Source organism: Halichoeres trimaculatus, unplaced genomic scaffold (assembly GCF_033239565.1).
Source record: "Halichoeres trimaculatus isolate MK-OKI-2021-1 unplaced genomic scaffold, fHalTri1.1 fHalTri1_scaffold_1, whole genome shotgun sequence".
NCBI lineage: Eukaryota > Metazoa > Chordata > Actinopteri > Labriformes > Labridae > Halichoeres > Halichoeres trimaculatus.
The window spans coordinates 31,314,975-31,331,644 of NW_027437179.1; the positions used below are offsets into that span (position 1 = coordinate 31,314,975).

The 16,670-nt window shown below is 40.7% G+C and overlaps 1 protein-coding gene across 1 annotated transcript in view; it reads right to left on the bottom strand.

The window, feature by feature from the left end:
* The window catches only part of ppp1r16b (protein phosphatase 1, regulatory subunit 16B), a 120,938-nt gene that overhangs the window by 76,688 nt on the left and 27,580 nt on the right, over window positions 1-16,670 (bottom strand). The window contains exon 2 of the mRNA XM_074674953.1: window positions 6,305-6,715. Coding sequence (XP_074531054.1) covers window positions 6,305-6,572 — 268 coding nt within the window. The 5' untranslated portion in view covers window positions 6,573-6,715. The remainder of the gene's footprint in view (window positions 1-6,304; window positions 6,716-16,670) is intronic.

Consider the following 16,670-nt stretch of genomic DNA (forward strand, 5'->3'; position numbering starts at 1 on the left):
GTGAGGAGTTTGTGATGACTTTGGCGCCCCCTGTGGACAAAGCAGTTTGTCTTATATCTTTGCTGATCTCACTGCACCTGTTTAATATTTCTTAAGAAACCCTCATGCCTTCTTTGATCTGTCAAATTTATCATTCATATAGGAGTGACTGAAAAATGTGAAGAAAAAAAAGGCTGTTTGTTTTGCCAGAACACTGTTTGTGCACTGACACTCAGCAGGTGGCAGTAGAAACAGATTTTAGGAACAACTTTGAAGAAATATTGGCTTTTCTTCCAGGTGGTAATGCTTCTTTTTTATTTCTTAGGCACCATTTAAGTCTGATTTTTTACTTATTTTGATAACACCTTTGGGATGAAGTTAGAAGTTCTCCCAGGTTGAAGCTTACATTTTGGAAAAAATGATTTCGAAACAAGAAGATAGAAAACTGATCTCTTAAAAAAAACTTTTGTTTGAAATAACTTTTTTGCTGATTCTGATTTAATCATGACAGTTAGCTTTCAAAGGTGAGCAGGCATTTTTGTTTAAGATTGCCCTTCAAAGCCCCGGTGTTGCACTACGTGTGCTGTCAATACCACTTCCTAGAATGTATACTAATTTTAGTTTTGCTTGGGTTAGAGGTAAAAAGTCAACACCTGGGGTTCAACTTGGGTAAAAAGTTTGGGTTAGGTATTGATGTAACCATATTAGACAGTGTCTTTCATCATATTATGGTTGGTTGCTAGGCGCCACCCTGTTGGCTATGGCTGCCTTTTGCAGCAGCTCTCTCTTCTTTGTCTGTTTCTTGTCATTTTTCCGTCTGTTTTTCATAATCTTTGTGTTTGGAGTGGAGTTATTTGTTGGTCATGGACACCAAACTTTTTGTGGCTTCAGTGATATTTTTACTACTTTTTCTCCTGTGTTTGTCTGGAGATCCTACATGTAACCATGGCTGCATTGTTTACATGTGAAATCAGCTATTAGCAGCCTGTAGCATATCAGTGCTAACTGGTGTAAGGCCTGATGTCTTCCCACAAGGTGAGGAGAAGGAGGTGAAGACGACGTTGCTGGTTCTCAGGTGTGAGCTAAGAAGTGACGACATGGACCTGTCCTTCCATCCATCGATTTTGGGAATGTAAGATCTATCTCCAAGAAGATGGACAAGCTAGTTGTGATAACCCAGCAACAGAGGGAATACCAGAGGGCAGAGTAGCATCATGCTATTCACAGACATGGCTAATGGAGCTAACACCAGACACCAACGCCACATTGGAAGAACTTCACCTGCTGTGAGCAGACAGGATCCAGGAGACAGAGATGGAGCATGACTGAAGAAGCTCAGTCCTAGACCCTGTGGAGGTGGAGGCTGGCTGAACTGGACAATGATAGACAAGCTGTCGTCATCTATTTTCTTATGGACCTTTTTGCACTTTCTATACACTTTCTTACTTTTGTTTTCTTGATTGCTGCTGTAACATCAATTTTGTTGTACTTGTTACAAAGACAATAAAGTTCTATTCTATTCTATTCTATTCTATTCTATTCTATTCTATTCTATTCTATTCTATATTATCAAACAGGCCTACTACCTAATATCGCTATCTTTCTTGTCCTCTGAAACAAAAGTGTCCTCAGTGTTTCCGTGGTGAAGGACAAACATAAAGCAAAGCCTCTGAATATTCATGCAGTTAGATGTATTCATAATAACGGTACCCTATTTTTTGCTTACTGCATCACTTGACTGCAAAACACACTCATCCACAAACACACACACACACAAACAAACTTCAGCTTGAGTGGACCCTGTGTCCTCTGTGGCTTTACGATATCTGCATCTCCTCACGGCCTGATGAGTTGGCTCCCACAGTTCCCTGAGAGGAAGTTATAATGACAGGGACGCTTTAGCCTCAGAGAGGAAGGAGTCACACAGATTCAAACACAGACATAAACCTGCATTGTTCATGGATACTGCTCAAAATACAACAAAGCTTATTAAAATATAGCAAATACCCATCTATAACACATGCGCACCAATGTATGCTGTCACACACATCCCCTCCAGTCGTCCCAGTGATGCTGACTGCACCCATAGAGACGACGCAGGAAACTTCTCATTCGATTCAGCTATTCAGGATTAAACAGGAATCAGTGCAGCCGGTCCAAACTCTCACTTTATCAAAGCCTGGAGGCTGACTGTGTCAGCCTCAGGTCAGAGCTGATGTCTGTGTCTGTGTTGATGTTTTCACTTCTCTCTATCTCTTTTACTTTCTCCACAAGCATGAAAAGAGTTGATGTTTGGCTCCTATAATAACAAAATCCATCTGTGACCTATAACTGCTCTTTTTGGTTTGCTAGCCTTTGTTTTTGCAGATTTGGATCTCAACTTCAGAGTCAGTTTCCTTCAGATGCTGTGTTTTATCTCCATCATTATCTACTTTCAGTCCCCTTCTCTATTTTAACACAAACTTCCTTAAAACTGTAACAGAGAATGGATAACGCTGTCACATTGTGTTTGAGTAAAAGAAGCCTGTAGAGTGTGACTAGTGTGCCCTGAGCAGTGTAGCGTGTGGAGTCACGATGCTTGATGGAGCATTTTGGGACCAGAGGGAGTGAGAGAGGAGATTATCAGGCTCCTGAGCTAGCCAGCTGCCACCGGAGCTGTGTGGGCAACGCTCTGCCCTGTCTCCCTCTCTTTTTATCTCCGTGCCTTTTTCATGGTCACCCTCATTAAACAGCACTGAGAGCAGACCTTCCTATGCCCCGGCACCATCAGCAGCGAGGATAACTGGCAAAGGCTTTGCATATCAGTCAAAGTGAAATCTGCCCTCATTGTGTCCAACGTTGCTCAAAGAAATATCTTATTTAGCACAGGGGTAGACATTTACTAAAACAGTATAATACTCTGACAAAACATAGGGACCATATCTTTACAAAGAAGAGGGCAACAGCTACAGTATGACATGATGCCATATATACTATGGTGTGATGTACTAATGGAGTATGCTACATTGGAATTCACTATTATGTGATAGGCTATATTAATACATTACATTATGATACCTTGCAATACAACACCTTGTAATATATTCTGTTACATTATATTATGATACAATATTAATTAGGGATGGGTACAGAATTAGGTACTTTTTTAGGTACTGACTGAATTCTGTCAAAAGTCCCGGGTACCAATTCATGTAAAATCAAAAGGTACCATGTTTAGGTATCATAATATATACTTGTGACAGTGAGGGACTGGAAGAGTGGGTGATTTTCCATGCTGGACATGAACACAGCACTGCAAGGTTATATATTTAAAGATAAATCTGTTAAATTGAAGATATATACATTTTATTATTTCATTCATTTCATTCATTTCATTTTCTTGATCGCTTATCCTGTTCAGGGTCACGGGTGGCTGGAGCCTATCCCAGCTGTCATTGGGCGAGAGGCGGGGTACACCCTGGACTGGTTGCCAGTCAATCACAGGGCTGACACAGAGACAGACAACCCTTCACTATCACACTCACACCTGCGGGCAATTTAGAGTATTCAATTAACCTGATGGGCACGTTTTTGGACTGTGGGAGGAAGCCGGAGGACACAGAGAGAACCCACTCTTGCACAGGAAGAACATGCAAACTCCACACAGAAAGGGTCACCGGCCAAGCTGGGAATCGTACCGGTGACCTTCTTACTGTGAGGCTGCAGCACCAACTGTTGCGCCACCATGCAGCCCCCATTTTATCATTAAACAATTTTTTTTTTTTTACCGATACCGATTGCTACGTACTGGTCAACAGTACCATACCATTCCCGATAAGAGAGGTACCCATCCCTAATATTAACAATATTAACAAACAATTTGTGTAAAATATGAAACCTTTCTTTTAAAAAGGCCAAAAACAAGTACCCATTCAGAGCTTTACAGGCCAATTCTTGTGTCTGTAAACTCAGAGTCATCCAAAAGTGGGGGTTTTTCAAGGTAGATAAATGTACCAATTATTAGTGCTGGGGCAATACACTTTTGTCACCATACGATTCTTTTTATGATTTTTGGGGTGATGATTTAATTTGAATTGCTATTCTACAATATTTGTGATTGTTGATTCACTTTTTTAATCTCAGACCATGTGGAAAAAGTTAAATAATGATGATGTCTAAAGACCACATCAGGAGCCATATTTTCCCCAAAAATTAACATCGCGTGCAAGTCAGTTTGCAGGATTTATTCAAGAGATCTGACACCTCCACTTTTTTCTACTCAGCTTATAAACAAAGACTAAACTGAAGGATTTACATTTGAAAAATAAAATCTTTTTTTATTAAATAAATTAAAATTTAAAACCATTTAAAAAAAACCTGATACTTTGATGCAACTATTTTTTTCTCCCACTCCTACCAATTATTGGTAGCTTATAACATCTTTAACCAATATTTGCTAATTATATGCTTTAACAGAAAAAGGGAAAAACATGGCCAAAATTTGAAATCTGGAATGTCCCAAAAAAGAGTAGGTTCCATTGACCTTAAAAAATGTTAAATGTAAAACTGAAACTCTGGACGTCAAATACAGGAGTAATCAAGAAGGTAATACATGAAAGCACTGGTCAAACATGGGTGAGATTTGATCAAGCACTCACATCATTAAGATTCATCATCTAGGATCGTAAGTATTGGTACAAAATTAAAGGAAATCCTTCCACAGGAAAAAAATCAAAAGCTGTCCATGCTCTTCCAACTGCCAGGACAACCCCTTCAGCTATACTGCTTGCACTGATAAAAACTGAAATATCATTTATGCTTTTTAACACACACACACACACACACACACACACACACACACACACACACACACACACACACACACACACACACACACACACACACACACACACACACATTCAAAAAAAAAATGTCGGTAGAGGTGTTGTACATTCTGTTTCTTGGTCCCTGTTGGTCTTCTTGCAGCTCTGCTTATTGACTTTGCATGAGTCAGAGCTCATTATTATTACTGCATACAGCTGCTATACGTGTAAAATGAATGAACGTGGTCAGCAATAGCTTCAAACTAGCTCTATATTTATTCTCCTCTAATCCTGCCTTCATGCGATAACATAACATTTTAAATAATCATGCACTGAAGTCCATGGCATATTTTTTTTCTCTAAACCTGAACAGCAGGAAAATGTTGTCTGTCTTTCTGCATGTTACTTCTAGATATGAATAAATATGTGCTCATAACACTTGAACAAAGAGAAAGAAAAGCTTTTGTCACATTGACATTTTCTGGAAGTGGCAGTTCATGAGAAAATGCTACGACATCCTGGTTCAAAGTCTGAACTGCTCTGCAGACTTTCTGGGTACAACAGGTCCCACAGCAGGGTATGATGCTTTTAACACCTTCATCTAAGTGAAAGAAGCCGCAGCAGTAAAGGCGCAATTGATGAAACATTTTTTTACCCAATTAGGTGTCATCCTTTCATCACATGCTGGCTTTATGAAGTCTTTATTTAAATAACAAATGAAGGTAAATCCAGCTGGCACTTCACCTCTCATGTTGAGGCACTTCAAGGTCTATATTTGTGCTTGCGCATGTGTGTGTATACCATGCAGAGCTGCTTCAGCTCAGAAATAACAAATGTGGATATACTTAAGCCTCACGGTCGGCAGAAACAGCCACTAACCAAAGAAGTACAGTCGCACAGCCGAGGGCTTTATTACTTCCTTAAAAAAAATAGAGTTCCCGTATTTCAGGTTGAAGTTAAGATAAATTAGATGTCATATCTAAATGATAAGCAGCCTGTTATCATTCTAGCATCGCTGACACACTGTTAGCACAGCACAGCATCCAGGGACTGTTTGTACTGGAGGAAAACAATTATTATCTCCAAATAGGAGGGGGGCACCAGCCGTAGAAATTTTAATTAAAAGACTGGCAGAGCTTCATCTCACTGTGACAACTCCATTATTTCCTGATGATAAAACAGTTGCATAGCAGAACAAATTCAGCTCGAATGAACTGAGTTGCAGCAGCAGTGTAAGTGTTCTGGCCGTGCTAATCGTTTCCCTGACCTTGGCATTTTGTAGCAGGATGAAGCAGCAAGGTGACGCTGAAATTGGAGTAATTATTCAAATGTGGCGTCACGAAGCTTTGTACTCACTCTGACAATGAACACCAGCACATATTTTTCTTGTGTTGCCTTGTTACACAGGTATATAAATCTACTGGGGTAACACTCTGCTCACATGTGTTAGGAGCACTTGTGTAGATTGTGTGTTCATAAATCCGTCTGTTTTCTAATTCACCAGCGTCATAAATATTCTTTACCTTCATCTGGGTCGTTCCTGGCCGACGCCTCCAGCAGAGCCACACTGGCGGCAAACGACACACGCCTCTTGTTCTCAGACTGATGCAGGTTGTTGGCGTTGCGGCTCTTCTTGTCGGCCTTCCGCTTTTTGTTTTGCATCTCCTTCTCGTACACGGCCCATCTTTTCAGCTGCTGGGTTCGCCGCTTCTGGGCCGCCCGCAGCCTCTCAAGACTTGGCACCTTGTCCAGCTGTTGTAGCTCCTGGATCAGCTCCAGGTGGTTGGCCATGGCACCAGGAAGGGGGGTGGGAGGAGCACTGGATGGTAGCAGAGGGGGGAGTTGGAGGTGAGAGTGGGACTCTAGCGGGGGCTGCACCTTCGGCCTCCTCCCATCATCTCTGTCATCGTCATCCTCTCTTAGCAGCGGTAAACCTGAGTGAGGAGTAAGAGAGGGCTGCATAAAAAATCTGCCACAAACTTTAACAACCTGCAAGCATAAATACATCAGCACATAAAGTGAGGGAGCAGTTTGCAGCTACATTAAACTTCTAGTAAATCTTTGAAAAGATACACAGGGGAAACTTTGACATTTCAAAGCCAGCACTGGTCTGATGCACCACATCAAAGTGCACAGAGATGCATTTGGTGGCCTAGTTTGAGAGACAAAAGATCAAACCAACCAACCAATGCTGAATAAATACTGTTTTTGTGTTTTATTTCCACTCTTTTACCTAAAACTGTTCATGTGATTCCAATTTAACACCAAGACGCATCAATAAAATATCATTTCTGGTCTGCCAACAAGGTGAATCAGCAATGAAAGCAAAATGTCATTTTCATAATCGCTCCACTTTCTTCCATTTACAGGATGCACGCTCTGACAAAATGATGCCTTTAAGGGTTCTGGAGAAATGGACAAATGTTCTTCTCTTACAATGGAGGCCCACTTTTTCAATTTTTATCTCAATGACAAAAAACATGGGTTGCAGTATCAGTTTTCCATTTGCTCTACGAGCTGCCGAACATCCTCCAACAAGGTCAACCGCTTCCTGAATGCGACCGGTAGACCCGAGCGAAATGAGGCGCTGATAAAAAGAAGAGGAGGAAGAAGATGGGGGGATTTTTATGTGCTACCGTTACCTTGATGCAGCTTTGCATTGTTCAGACACAAACAAAAGTCCCTGTTCTTCTCCCCACGAATCGAAACCTTCACTGTCAGCAAAATGAAAACAAGCCACCTTGGACGTCCAATGAGAGAGCTGCAAACTTTCTACTCCAGAAACTTCATCATTCATGAGTCCAAAGAAGCAGGTTGTACGAACTAACCAGCTGAGTTTTCTGCTCTTATCTTAAGCAGGGATGTACAGTATGTTTAAAAGAACATCCACTTAGAGATTGAGGTCATTGAGACTGCTTCCTTTAAACAATACTCCAGACAATGTTCGGATATTTTATTACTGGAGCAAAAACAAATCTCTCCTGATAAAAGTTCAGCCCTATTTAACCACTATGCACACTTACACTTGCACAAAAATCGACACCTCATTGATTTTTCCAAAGCATTAAAACCTAAAACTGTGTTTTTGAAGTATGAAGCATGTTCCTACCTCTTACTTTCCAAATGCTACAAAGTATTTTTTCAGGTCTGAAGCCCTCGCGGTGAGCTTCATCGTCTTATGAAACACGGCACAAATCAATGTGTCTGCCTGCAGCCGACCTTATGCTACATTTCCTCCGCAGCCTCGACTTCTACATAACTGCTGAAAACATGGACAGGAAACAAGCTTTATAATCATTTCCGACAGCATTACTCTCAGTCCTCACGTCACCAGAGCAGTGTGTGTTTGTGTGTGTGAACAGAGGATGTCCGTTATAACTCGTCTCTAACCATGCGAATGAGTCAAAAAGGCAACCAGGCGAACAAATGAATCTCTGAGCTGCTGATTTGACACCTTTGGATGCAAGACAAACTTTCCAGCACAACTTAATTGTAATTTTTTTTTCTAAAACACATTCTATAAATAAAACCCCAGGTGGGAAGAGTTTGTGTGAAAGAGGCAGGAGCTGTGAATGTCACAAATTCAGCAAATTGGTTTAAAGCTAATGATTCGTAAAGGCTGGATCAGCATCCAAAGGTTGATCACAAGAGGATTAGCAGCAGGGTTTCAAATTATTTTGGCTGAATTTCAAAACAAAGCTATCAGCAGTTTTTTTTTTCCCTTGGTGAAGCTTTCAAAGATGACAGACGGCAGATGCTGACGACCCAAGCCCTCAACAGAGTCTCAGCATGGTTTAATTTGCTAGTTTGTCCGATGGAAGCTACATGTTTAAGAATTTCATAACGCTCTAAAGATTTTTCCTCTGCAAGTAATGACATTGACATCTATCCTTTTTCTAGTTTTTTTAAAAAGACTTTCACTGACATTACATAGACCTGGACTTGAACTCAGACCCTAGCTTCAACTCCAAGAGGAGAAATCAGGATTATTATTTCAATAAAAGATGTTGCTTTGTTCTTGTTGCTTTTCTAAAAGGTCCAAAAGATTCATGCATCTGCACTCACGCGCTCTCTTGTTTAGGTTCACTTCCTGCCAGGAGGCGCTAAAACAGACTAAGATTTGTGCCACTACAAACTCAAATTGAAATATTGTATCAAACTTGAAAAGCATGATGTGACATTTAACTCAATCTTAATTTAATTTACATACTTTGAAGAACAAAAGTACAGAAAAAAACACAAAATACAGAAATACAAAATACAATCAGTGAATCTGTGCTTGATTACTTTCCCTTGCTGATGTAGATGATTTAATGGTTGTGCCACACTGAACTAAACTGAATTGCAAAACTGAATCTGAATTTTTGAACTTAAAGGGGGACATATCATGCTTGTTACTTCTTTTCACTATACCAGACTAGGATGCCTGTAAAGCATTTCTGCCCTCAGTACAAGTCATTTAGTTCCTTCATTGCCCCACAATAGCGTTCTCAATATTCTCAGTTAAGGCCATTCTGAAGATCTCGTTGAAACGCTCCGTTTCGAGAATGACCTCCAGTAACCTCACAACGTCACAGCCCTTTGTGCTCTGATTGGTCATTTCTATCAGAGGGGCGGAGGGGGTAGAGCCAGGGGGCTGTTTTTGCAGCCTGGCAGTTTTTACAAAATTGCCACATTGAATGGAGCAGACCGAGCAAGTTTGCTGTTTGCCAAAACTTCACCGTAAGGCATTGATACCACTAATAAAATGGCAGAGTGTAGGGTACGTCCTTTTGTATTGGACCCCGAGTCAGACCCCGGACAGTTCTGCAGCTCAGGAGGAAGAAAATCCACCTCGACACAGATCATCTTGAGGACACTTCAGTGTGGTGAGTCAAACAGTACTGTAACATGTATAGTTTATACGTTTATACTCGGCTCTTGGTGGGTGTATCCCTCGGTGGCAGTTGTGTGACTAACTGACATCACAGAGGAGGAGCTGCTTTATCAGATTACTCCAACAAAAAGAAAGGTACCTCGTGTCATCATGAAGGTCGAAATCTCGAAGCCAAATGTCAATGACCTATTTTCAGAGGCCACAAATCTCGTTCTAGGATATCAGAAAAAATACAATATCTCATTTTTTGAAATTTCAGGGGGTGTAAGGTCTTGTTTTCAACTGCTGCTGTATTAATTTTTATAGACATTAATTAATATAGACATGCCGGCTATAATGGTCTGAATGTGAGGGAATGTTTTGCACACATTCAAAAGGTCTCACACAGTCCGTCCAAATCCCTTGTTTGTTAGTTTTGTTCACTAAGTTTCTTTAATCATGTTCTCTAAATACAGTTTATTTTAGGAGCTGATCCTCGTATCGGTCTGATGCAGACTCAAGAAATAGGACTGATCTACTTAACTCAATCAATGCTCTTCTCTGTTTACAACAACCATGTGCATGTATTACATCACAAACACCAGTGCATTGGTTAATTTTTGCTGGCTAAAATATAATGAAGGAAGATAACTACGAAAGAGAAGCAGAAGAAGCAGGAGAGTTTGTGTTTCCTGTTGAAAATTTACTCAGTGCAGCTTTTTACAGATGTAATCCCATAAAATAACAATAATACAGACACTTAAAATGGAATTTTATTTCACTTTGGTTTACAGAGTTAAAAAAGCCTGAAGTTGCCAAAACATTATCCTCGGTCTCATCCTCATAAAGAAAAGTGAATTTTAAATGAGTAATGGATTGGATCACAGTATTGGTATCAGGACTTAAAAAGTTGGAGTGATGCATCCCAAGCTTATTTTGAGCATTAAGTCTCAGGATATGGCCCTGACTTCAAACAAAATGAAGACAGCTGCATAAAAAAGGAGGAAATCACTTTTATAATGGCCCTAATATGTTTGTCATGACTGTTTTGGACAGAGGAGTCTTTAAACAAAGAACAGTACTCACAAGACAGCCAGAGAAAAATCACCACTACACAACTCCTTCAATTACTTTAAAGGAAGGGAAAACTCAAATAGTGTCTTTCCCAAATCCAAAGTATTCAAACAATTAATTCTTATCTGATAACAAAATTCAAAGCTACACTTCATTCATTTCTTGTTTGTAACTTTTTTGTAAAAGTGCCAGTTTCTCCTCTGTAGGTCGTAAATATTGTGTTTTTGTTTGCTCTGTGACTATCACCTGTTCCTGACACTCTGTTTTCTCTAATGGAGGAACATCCATTAAAGTCCAAACATGAAACAGACCCTTCAGTTCATCTTAATGCACCTTCAGAGCCAAACCAGGACACACACCACACACACACTCTCTGAGGTAATGGACACTGTTTGGATGGTGAGTAAAAAAACATACAAAACTTCTGCTCGTCCATGGTCACCCATGATTTTTTTTATTTGGCATAGAGTTTAAAAAACTGCCATCCTGATTGTTTTACCCATATAATACTTTAAAGTTTACTATGAATAAGACTGGCTGAGCTGCAAAGCTTTTACTGCCTTATTTTATCAGAGGAAGAAGCCACACTCTGCTGAAGTACAGCCGAAAAAAGACAGCTGCCCTTCCTGAGTTTATGAGCAGCTTTATTGAAAGAACTGATTAAATAATAAATGCTGCACAGAGTCAAACACACTCACACACACGTTCACACTCACACACAGACAGTTGTTGCTATGACTTGAAAAGTGCTGCCAAGGTGAGGAATAAAATGTTATGGAAAACTTGTTTTTGATCATCTGCAGACTGCCTGAAAGGACTCTTTGCACATAAAGATTCTCGATGAATTCACCAACTTCACAAAATGCTTTCAAGTTAAAGAATGTGAACAGTAATCCGATTTAAAGTGTTCCTAGTGGATGGGAGTTTAGCTGCTTCAACCTTGTCATTTCTTTTGTCATTAACGAGGACACACCTGGGTTTGTTATCACCTACAGGGCTGCAAACATTGATATTATCCACTTACACACATCATTTTCTAAAGGTATCTTCGGTTTTTGGCTCATAAAGTGTCAGAAAATGGTGGGAAATGTTGATCTCTAAGGTCTGAGATAAAATCTTCAGTTTCATGTCACAGAGGAGAACAAACTACCTCCAACAATGACTGACCCAAAACAGCTGTCATGTCCAAACCTTTTACATAAACTGTTCCCTGTTACAGCAGGTGGAGTTTTACACACTAACGCTTTCCTCTGATGCACACTGAGTGATTCCAGGCACGTTGTGTCCCTGTCTTATTCTCTGTGAGATGTGAGTGCAGCAGGTAAAAGTGAATTAACGTCAGACAAGCTGTGTGACAAACAAGGAACACTGTCCACGGCCCTCTTTAGCTGTCTTTGATGGTCGATGTCATTAGAGCGGGAATATGAAACCCAGGAGCTGCTGTTGATCAAATCAGAGGAACCAAACCAGAGGTAATGATATTACCCTCTCACACATACACACACACACACACACACACACACATGCACATATAAACACACGGGTAAGTGAAATCATGGCCACAGGCAAAAAACAACTCGTGACAAAAACAGATTTTTTAAGGCTAACTACTTTTGTAACACCAAGACATCAACAGACATTTTCATTTAACTTTGAGTTCACGCAATACCGAAAGAGATTTTAAGATATACTAAAAGATACTATGAATCTGTGCAGAGTGTGAACAAGTGGCAACCATAGGCAACATGGAAACATGGACATAGCCTCTGTGACGTCACTTGTCTGTTCCTGAAACCATGAAATGAAGCCAATCCATGGACACAGCCACATTCGCTATGACGCCGGCTGTGAGTTTCCTTTCGAACAGCTACAGGGTGCCTGCCAGTCACGTGACCTGAGCTGTGCCTCTGATTGGATGATCAAACAATCCCAATATATTCTAAACCACCAGTTAGAAAAAAAATCACTCACCGTACAGTGTGTGCCGTTAGTGAAATCAGCGTTTAAGACTCAAGCTGCTTTTTGAATCTGGCTGTATATATGCTTTTTAATGCCGCAAATGTCTGTTCTTCCGGTCTTTCTGCAGCCAGCCTCAAGTTCTCGATAAATAGCAACTTTTAGCTCTTCATTTTCACCAACTGGATGTTGCCCCTTGGTGGCAACCTCTGGTGATGAAATGCAGAAGCATGAAAAACTGCAGTTCCTTGAATGTCCACTTGAGGCTGGCTCAGAAATTCCCACAAGCCACGTTTAAACAATTTAAAAAAGCAGATTTTAACAGCAAAAATAAACATGTTTACAGCTGCTTATAACATTTTTAGCGTTATATCTTTAGCAATTAAAGCTGTTAGCAAAGAGGCTACAGGTTAGGTCGAGTCAGCATTTCCAATACGGCAACTAACATTGATAAGCTTCAAAACTCTACATCAGAAATGTCTGACATCACTGAGATATCCATGTTTTATAAAGTTGAGGAGTATAACAGGTGTTAGGAGATTTGAGTACTTAAAGGTCAACAACTTTTCTTTTCTTCTTCTGGGTCTTTGAGTTTAACATTTGGGGGTTTGATGACAAAAGCAGCGTTTCCACCAAGAAGACTGGTTCGGTTCGTCTCGGTACGGCACACATTTTGCGGCGTTTCCACTGACTTATCCTGGAACAGATCCTTAATAACCGAGACGAGCCGGCCTACTTTTTTGGGACCCTTCCGTATGGGTGCCAGACTAAACCGATCCGGAAGGTGAAGCAACACACTGCAGACTGTTGATTGGTCAAAAGAATCGTCACTTACCCTGACAGCGGCTGCATTTCTCCTGGCAGCACACAGACTTCTCTAAAACAAAGCCTGATTGCACTTTGTATCAAAGAGCTACATGCCAATCACAGAGAGGACGAAGTGCTGCATGTCTCCCATCAGTGCTCTTTGTTTACTGTGTCGCGTTTTTCTTCTTTGTTGGATTTAATAGGGGGGTAAGCTGTTACAGTGTCACGCTATTGTTTAACAGCTGCGGCTTTCGGCATCCAGCTTACATTCCGCCTACCACAAGAGGGCACAGTTTGCTGTGGCAACACAAACGGGATCAGGCCCAAACCATCCGAAAATGTACTGAACCGACCCGGACTGCTTGGTGGAAAAAGCTCCTTTCAAAGCTGGGTGTTGTTAAATGAATCAGTCTGGTCTATGGTCTAGTCATCAGCCGCTTTTATCACCTATCCTGGTGTCTTCATGCACCGGTCTCGTCTTTTTGTGCTAATATAATTTTTTTCAGCTAATAACAGCAACACGTGGTAGACAGGAATGTTTTATCGACTTACAATTTTGTTACATAAAAATAAAGGTGTTTCACCACCAGGGCCAAGTCTGTAGTTTTTTTATCCCATTGGATTCTCTTATTGGAGAGATATTCCAGCTGACAGCAAAGGATTTGTTTTCATCTTTCCAAATCTGTTTTTTTTTAGTTTTTTTTTTTAGTTTGTTTTTTAGGAGGTTAATTCTGTGGAAGATCCAGGAAGTGATTTTGTGCTGCAGTGATGCATTCAGTCTCAATTCATCCTTTAGAGGATTTGGTCCCTGGAACAGAGGCACAGCTTATGACTCAACTTAATAAATATTAGATTTGATTTGATACAGGAAGCTACATAACATCCTCTTTTTTAGTTTGACTTAGAAAACTCCTCTGTAACAAACCTACAGCTGAGGTTGAGGTCACTAATTCAGCTTTCTGATCCACTGCATGAGAACTGGAATCTCTGAGAGCAAAACTTAGAAATCTGTTAAAACTATCTTGCATCACGGGTGGGCAACCATATTTGTACATTCGCACGAGGCCCTGAACTCCCCCAAACCACACGAGTGAGACACAAACTGCTGGGTATCATCGGGCTCTTGATTGGAAACCATCCTCTGAAGAAGCCTGCAGTGGTTTCACAGACTGCCATCTCTCGTCTTTGAAATGCTAAAAAAAAAACAGACGTTACAGAAAAGTTTCCGTCTGATTGACACATGAACTGACAGCTCCCTGATGATGATCATTTAACTAAAGCCCAAAGCAGGCCTCCCCCTGAAAGACAGTCAAGCTTCCACAACATCGCACCAGGTGAACAAGAAAATGACATTAGCACAGCATTAGCCTTTTTTAAGCAGCAGGAGATGGAAGAGAATAAATCATCCACAGCCCTGAGGGGAGATCTTCTCGCTTATTTTCAGCAGTGTGAGGAAAAACAGACAATATCAACACCATGCACTTGATATGATGTCCTAGCAGGAGGCAAAGACGAACTGTTTGAAGATATGAAAATACGCAGAGAGCTGAGACTGGAAGCCCTTTGGTGATATCACAACCAGTCCCCGGGGCCAAAGCAGCAAATCACAGCTTGACCTCAATAGGCTCCCAGGCCGCAGATAAGAATGTTACACTGCTCTCACACTTCACAGTCTCCTGAGAAAAGGCAGAGACGAGCCTTTATGGTCATGGCATGAAAAAGCAGGTAAGACAATGGGCATCAAGCACAAGCAGCTATTAGTAAACAATCTGCATGCCTAACAATGGTTATTCCTTTGGTTCTAGCTTTTCAGTGGGTTTTGGTTTTCATAGAATGCAAGCAGCTTTATGTGGGTACGAGTTTCAAGAAATTTCACTCAGTCAGACACAAATGAATAAAATATAAGCACTCCAGACACAACAACAAACATTGCAATGTTTCCAGTTTACCTTTCAGCATCAAATTAAAATGACTAGAATAAAAATAAATAATCTGCAGACAAAAGATCAGAACATAAAGTTTAAGTAGGAATACAATTTTACTATTTCAGTCTCCCTGTAGGAGATAAAATGCACGCGTTTTGGCAACAGAAGTAGCATTTAGCTGCATCCATTTGGACAAATAAGCATTCTTTAAACTCTGACTTCAAACTGCAAGTAGCTCAAAAATGTTAGGCTGTCTTGAAGCCAGTTGTCAGAAACGATACTCCACCATGGACTGGAGTTCCACTATCTTCTAACAGGATCACGACCGTTTCAGAGCAACTGGTGTTTTGGTGTTAGGAGTGACCATGCTAACTGATGATACCCTTCAGCTGAAGGTGTCAGTCATTGTGGGTTTACAGTCACAAGTCAACAGGGTCACATACTTACAGTGCAAAAGCTACAACACGAATGCAAGAGCAAAAAAACGAATGCAGAAATGAGAACGCAAATGCAAACGCCACAACACAATGGAAGTACAGCCACAGCGGAAGTTAAAAGAGGTTACTTTTCCAAACGGACACAGAAAAGTTGTAAAATTAAGTAAATTAATAACTTAATCAATGATAAATAAAGCTTCGTAGGGGTGTCACCTTGTGATATCCTTCATAGTACTTGTATTTCTTCATGTACGCTAGCATTATAGCTGTATTTATCATTGCTTAAGTTAAAAAACAATCATAAACTTACTTTCACAACTTTTTTGTGTCCGTTAGGAACAATGTCCTCTTGACTTCCGTTGTGGCATTTGCAATCGTTTTATGTTTACATTTGCGTAGTGGTGTTTGCATCTGTGTTGTTCCTTTTGCAATTCAGCAGACACCTATTGGCCACCGTACATTTTAACCATAGACTGTAAAAAACATGGACGTAGTCTCAACGACGTCACCCATTCGTTTCTGAAACGGGAAATGAAGCACATCGGCTATAGCAGCCATATTGGTAGTGGCAAGGGCTTCGCCTACAGCCATAGGGCGCCGGTTGTCACGTGACCCTCAGCTGTGCCTCTTGTTGGGGGACCTCACGATCTTAGTATCCTCTGAACGGCCGCGTTAGAAAAAAATTCATCCCCCATACAGTGGGTGCCAGTAGTAAAATTAGCGACTCAGACAGGAGACATTTTTTGAACCAGGCTGTACATAGGTTAATTTCTGCTTTGAAAACGGCTTTTTTTGGCTTGGTGTATATGTGACTTCCGCTACTTCCGGAGCCAGC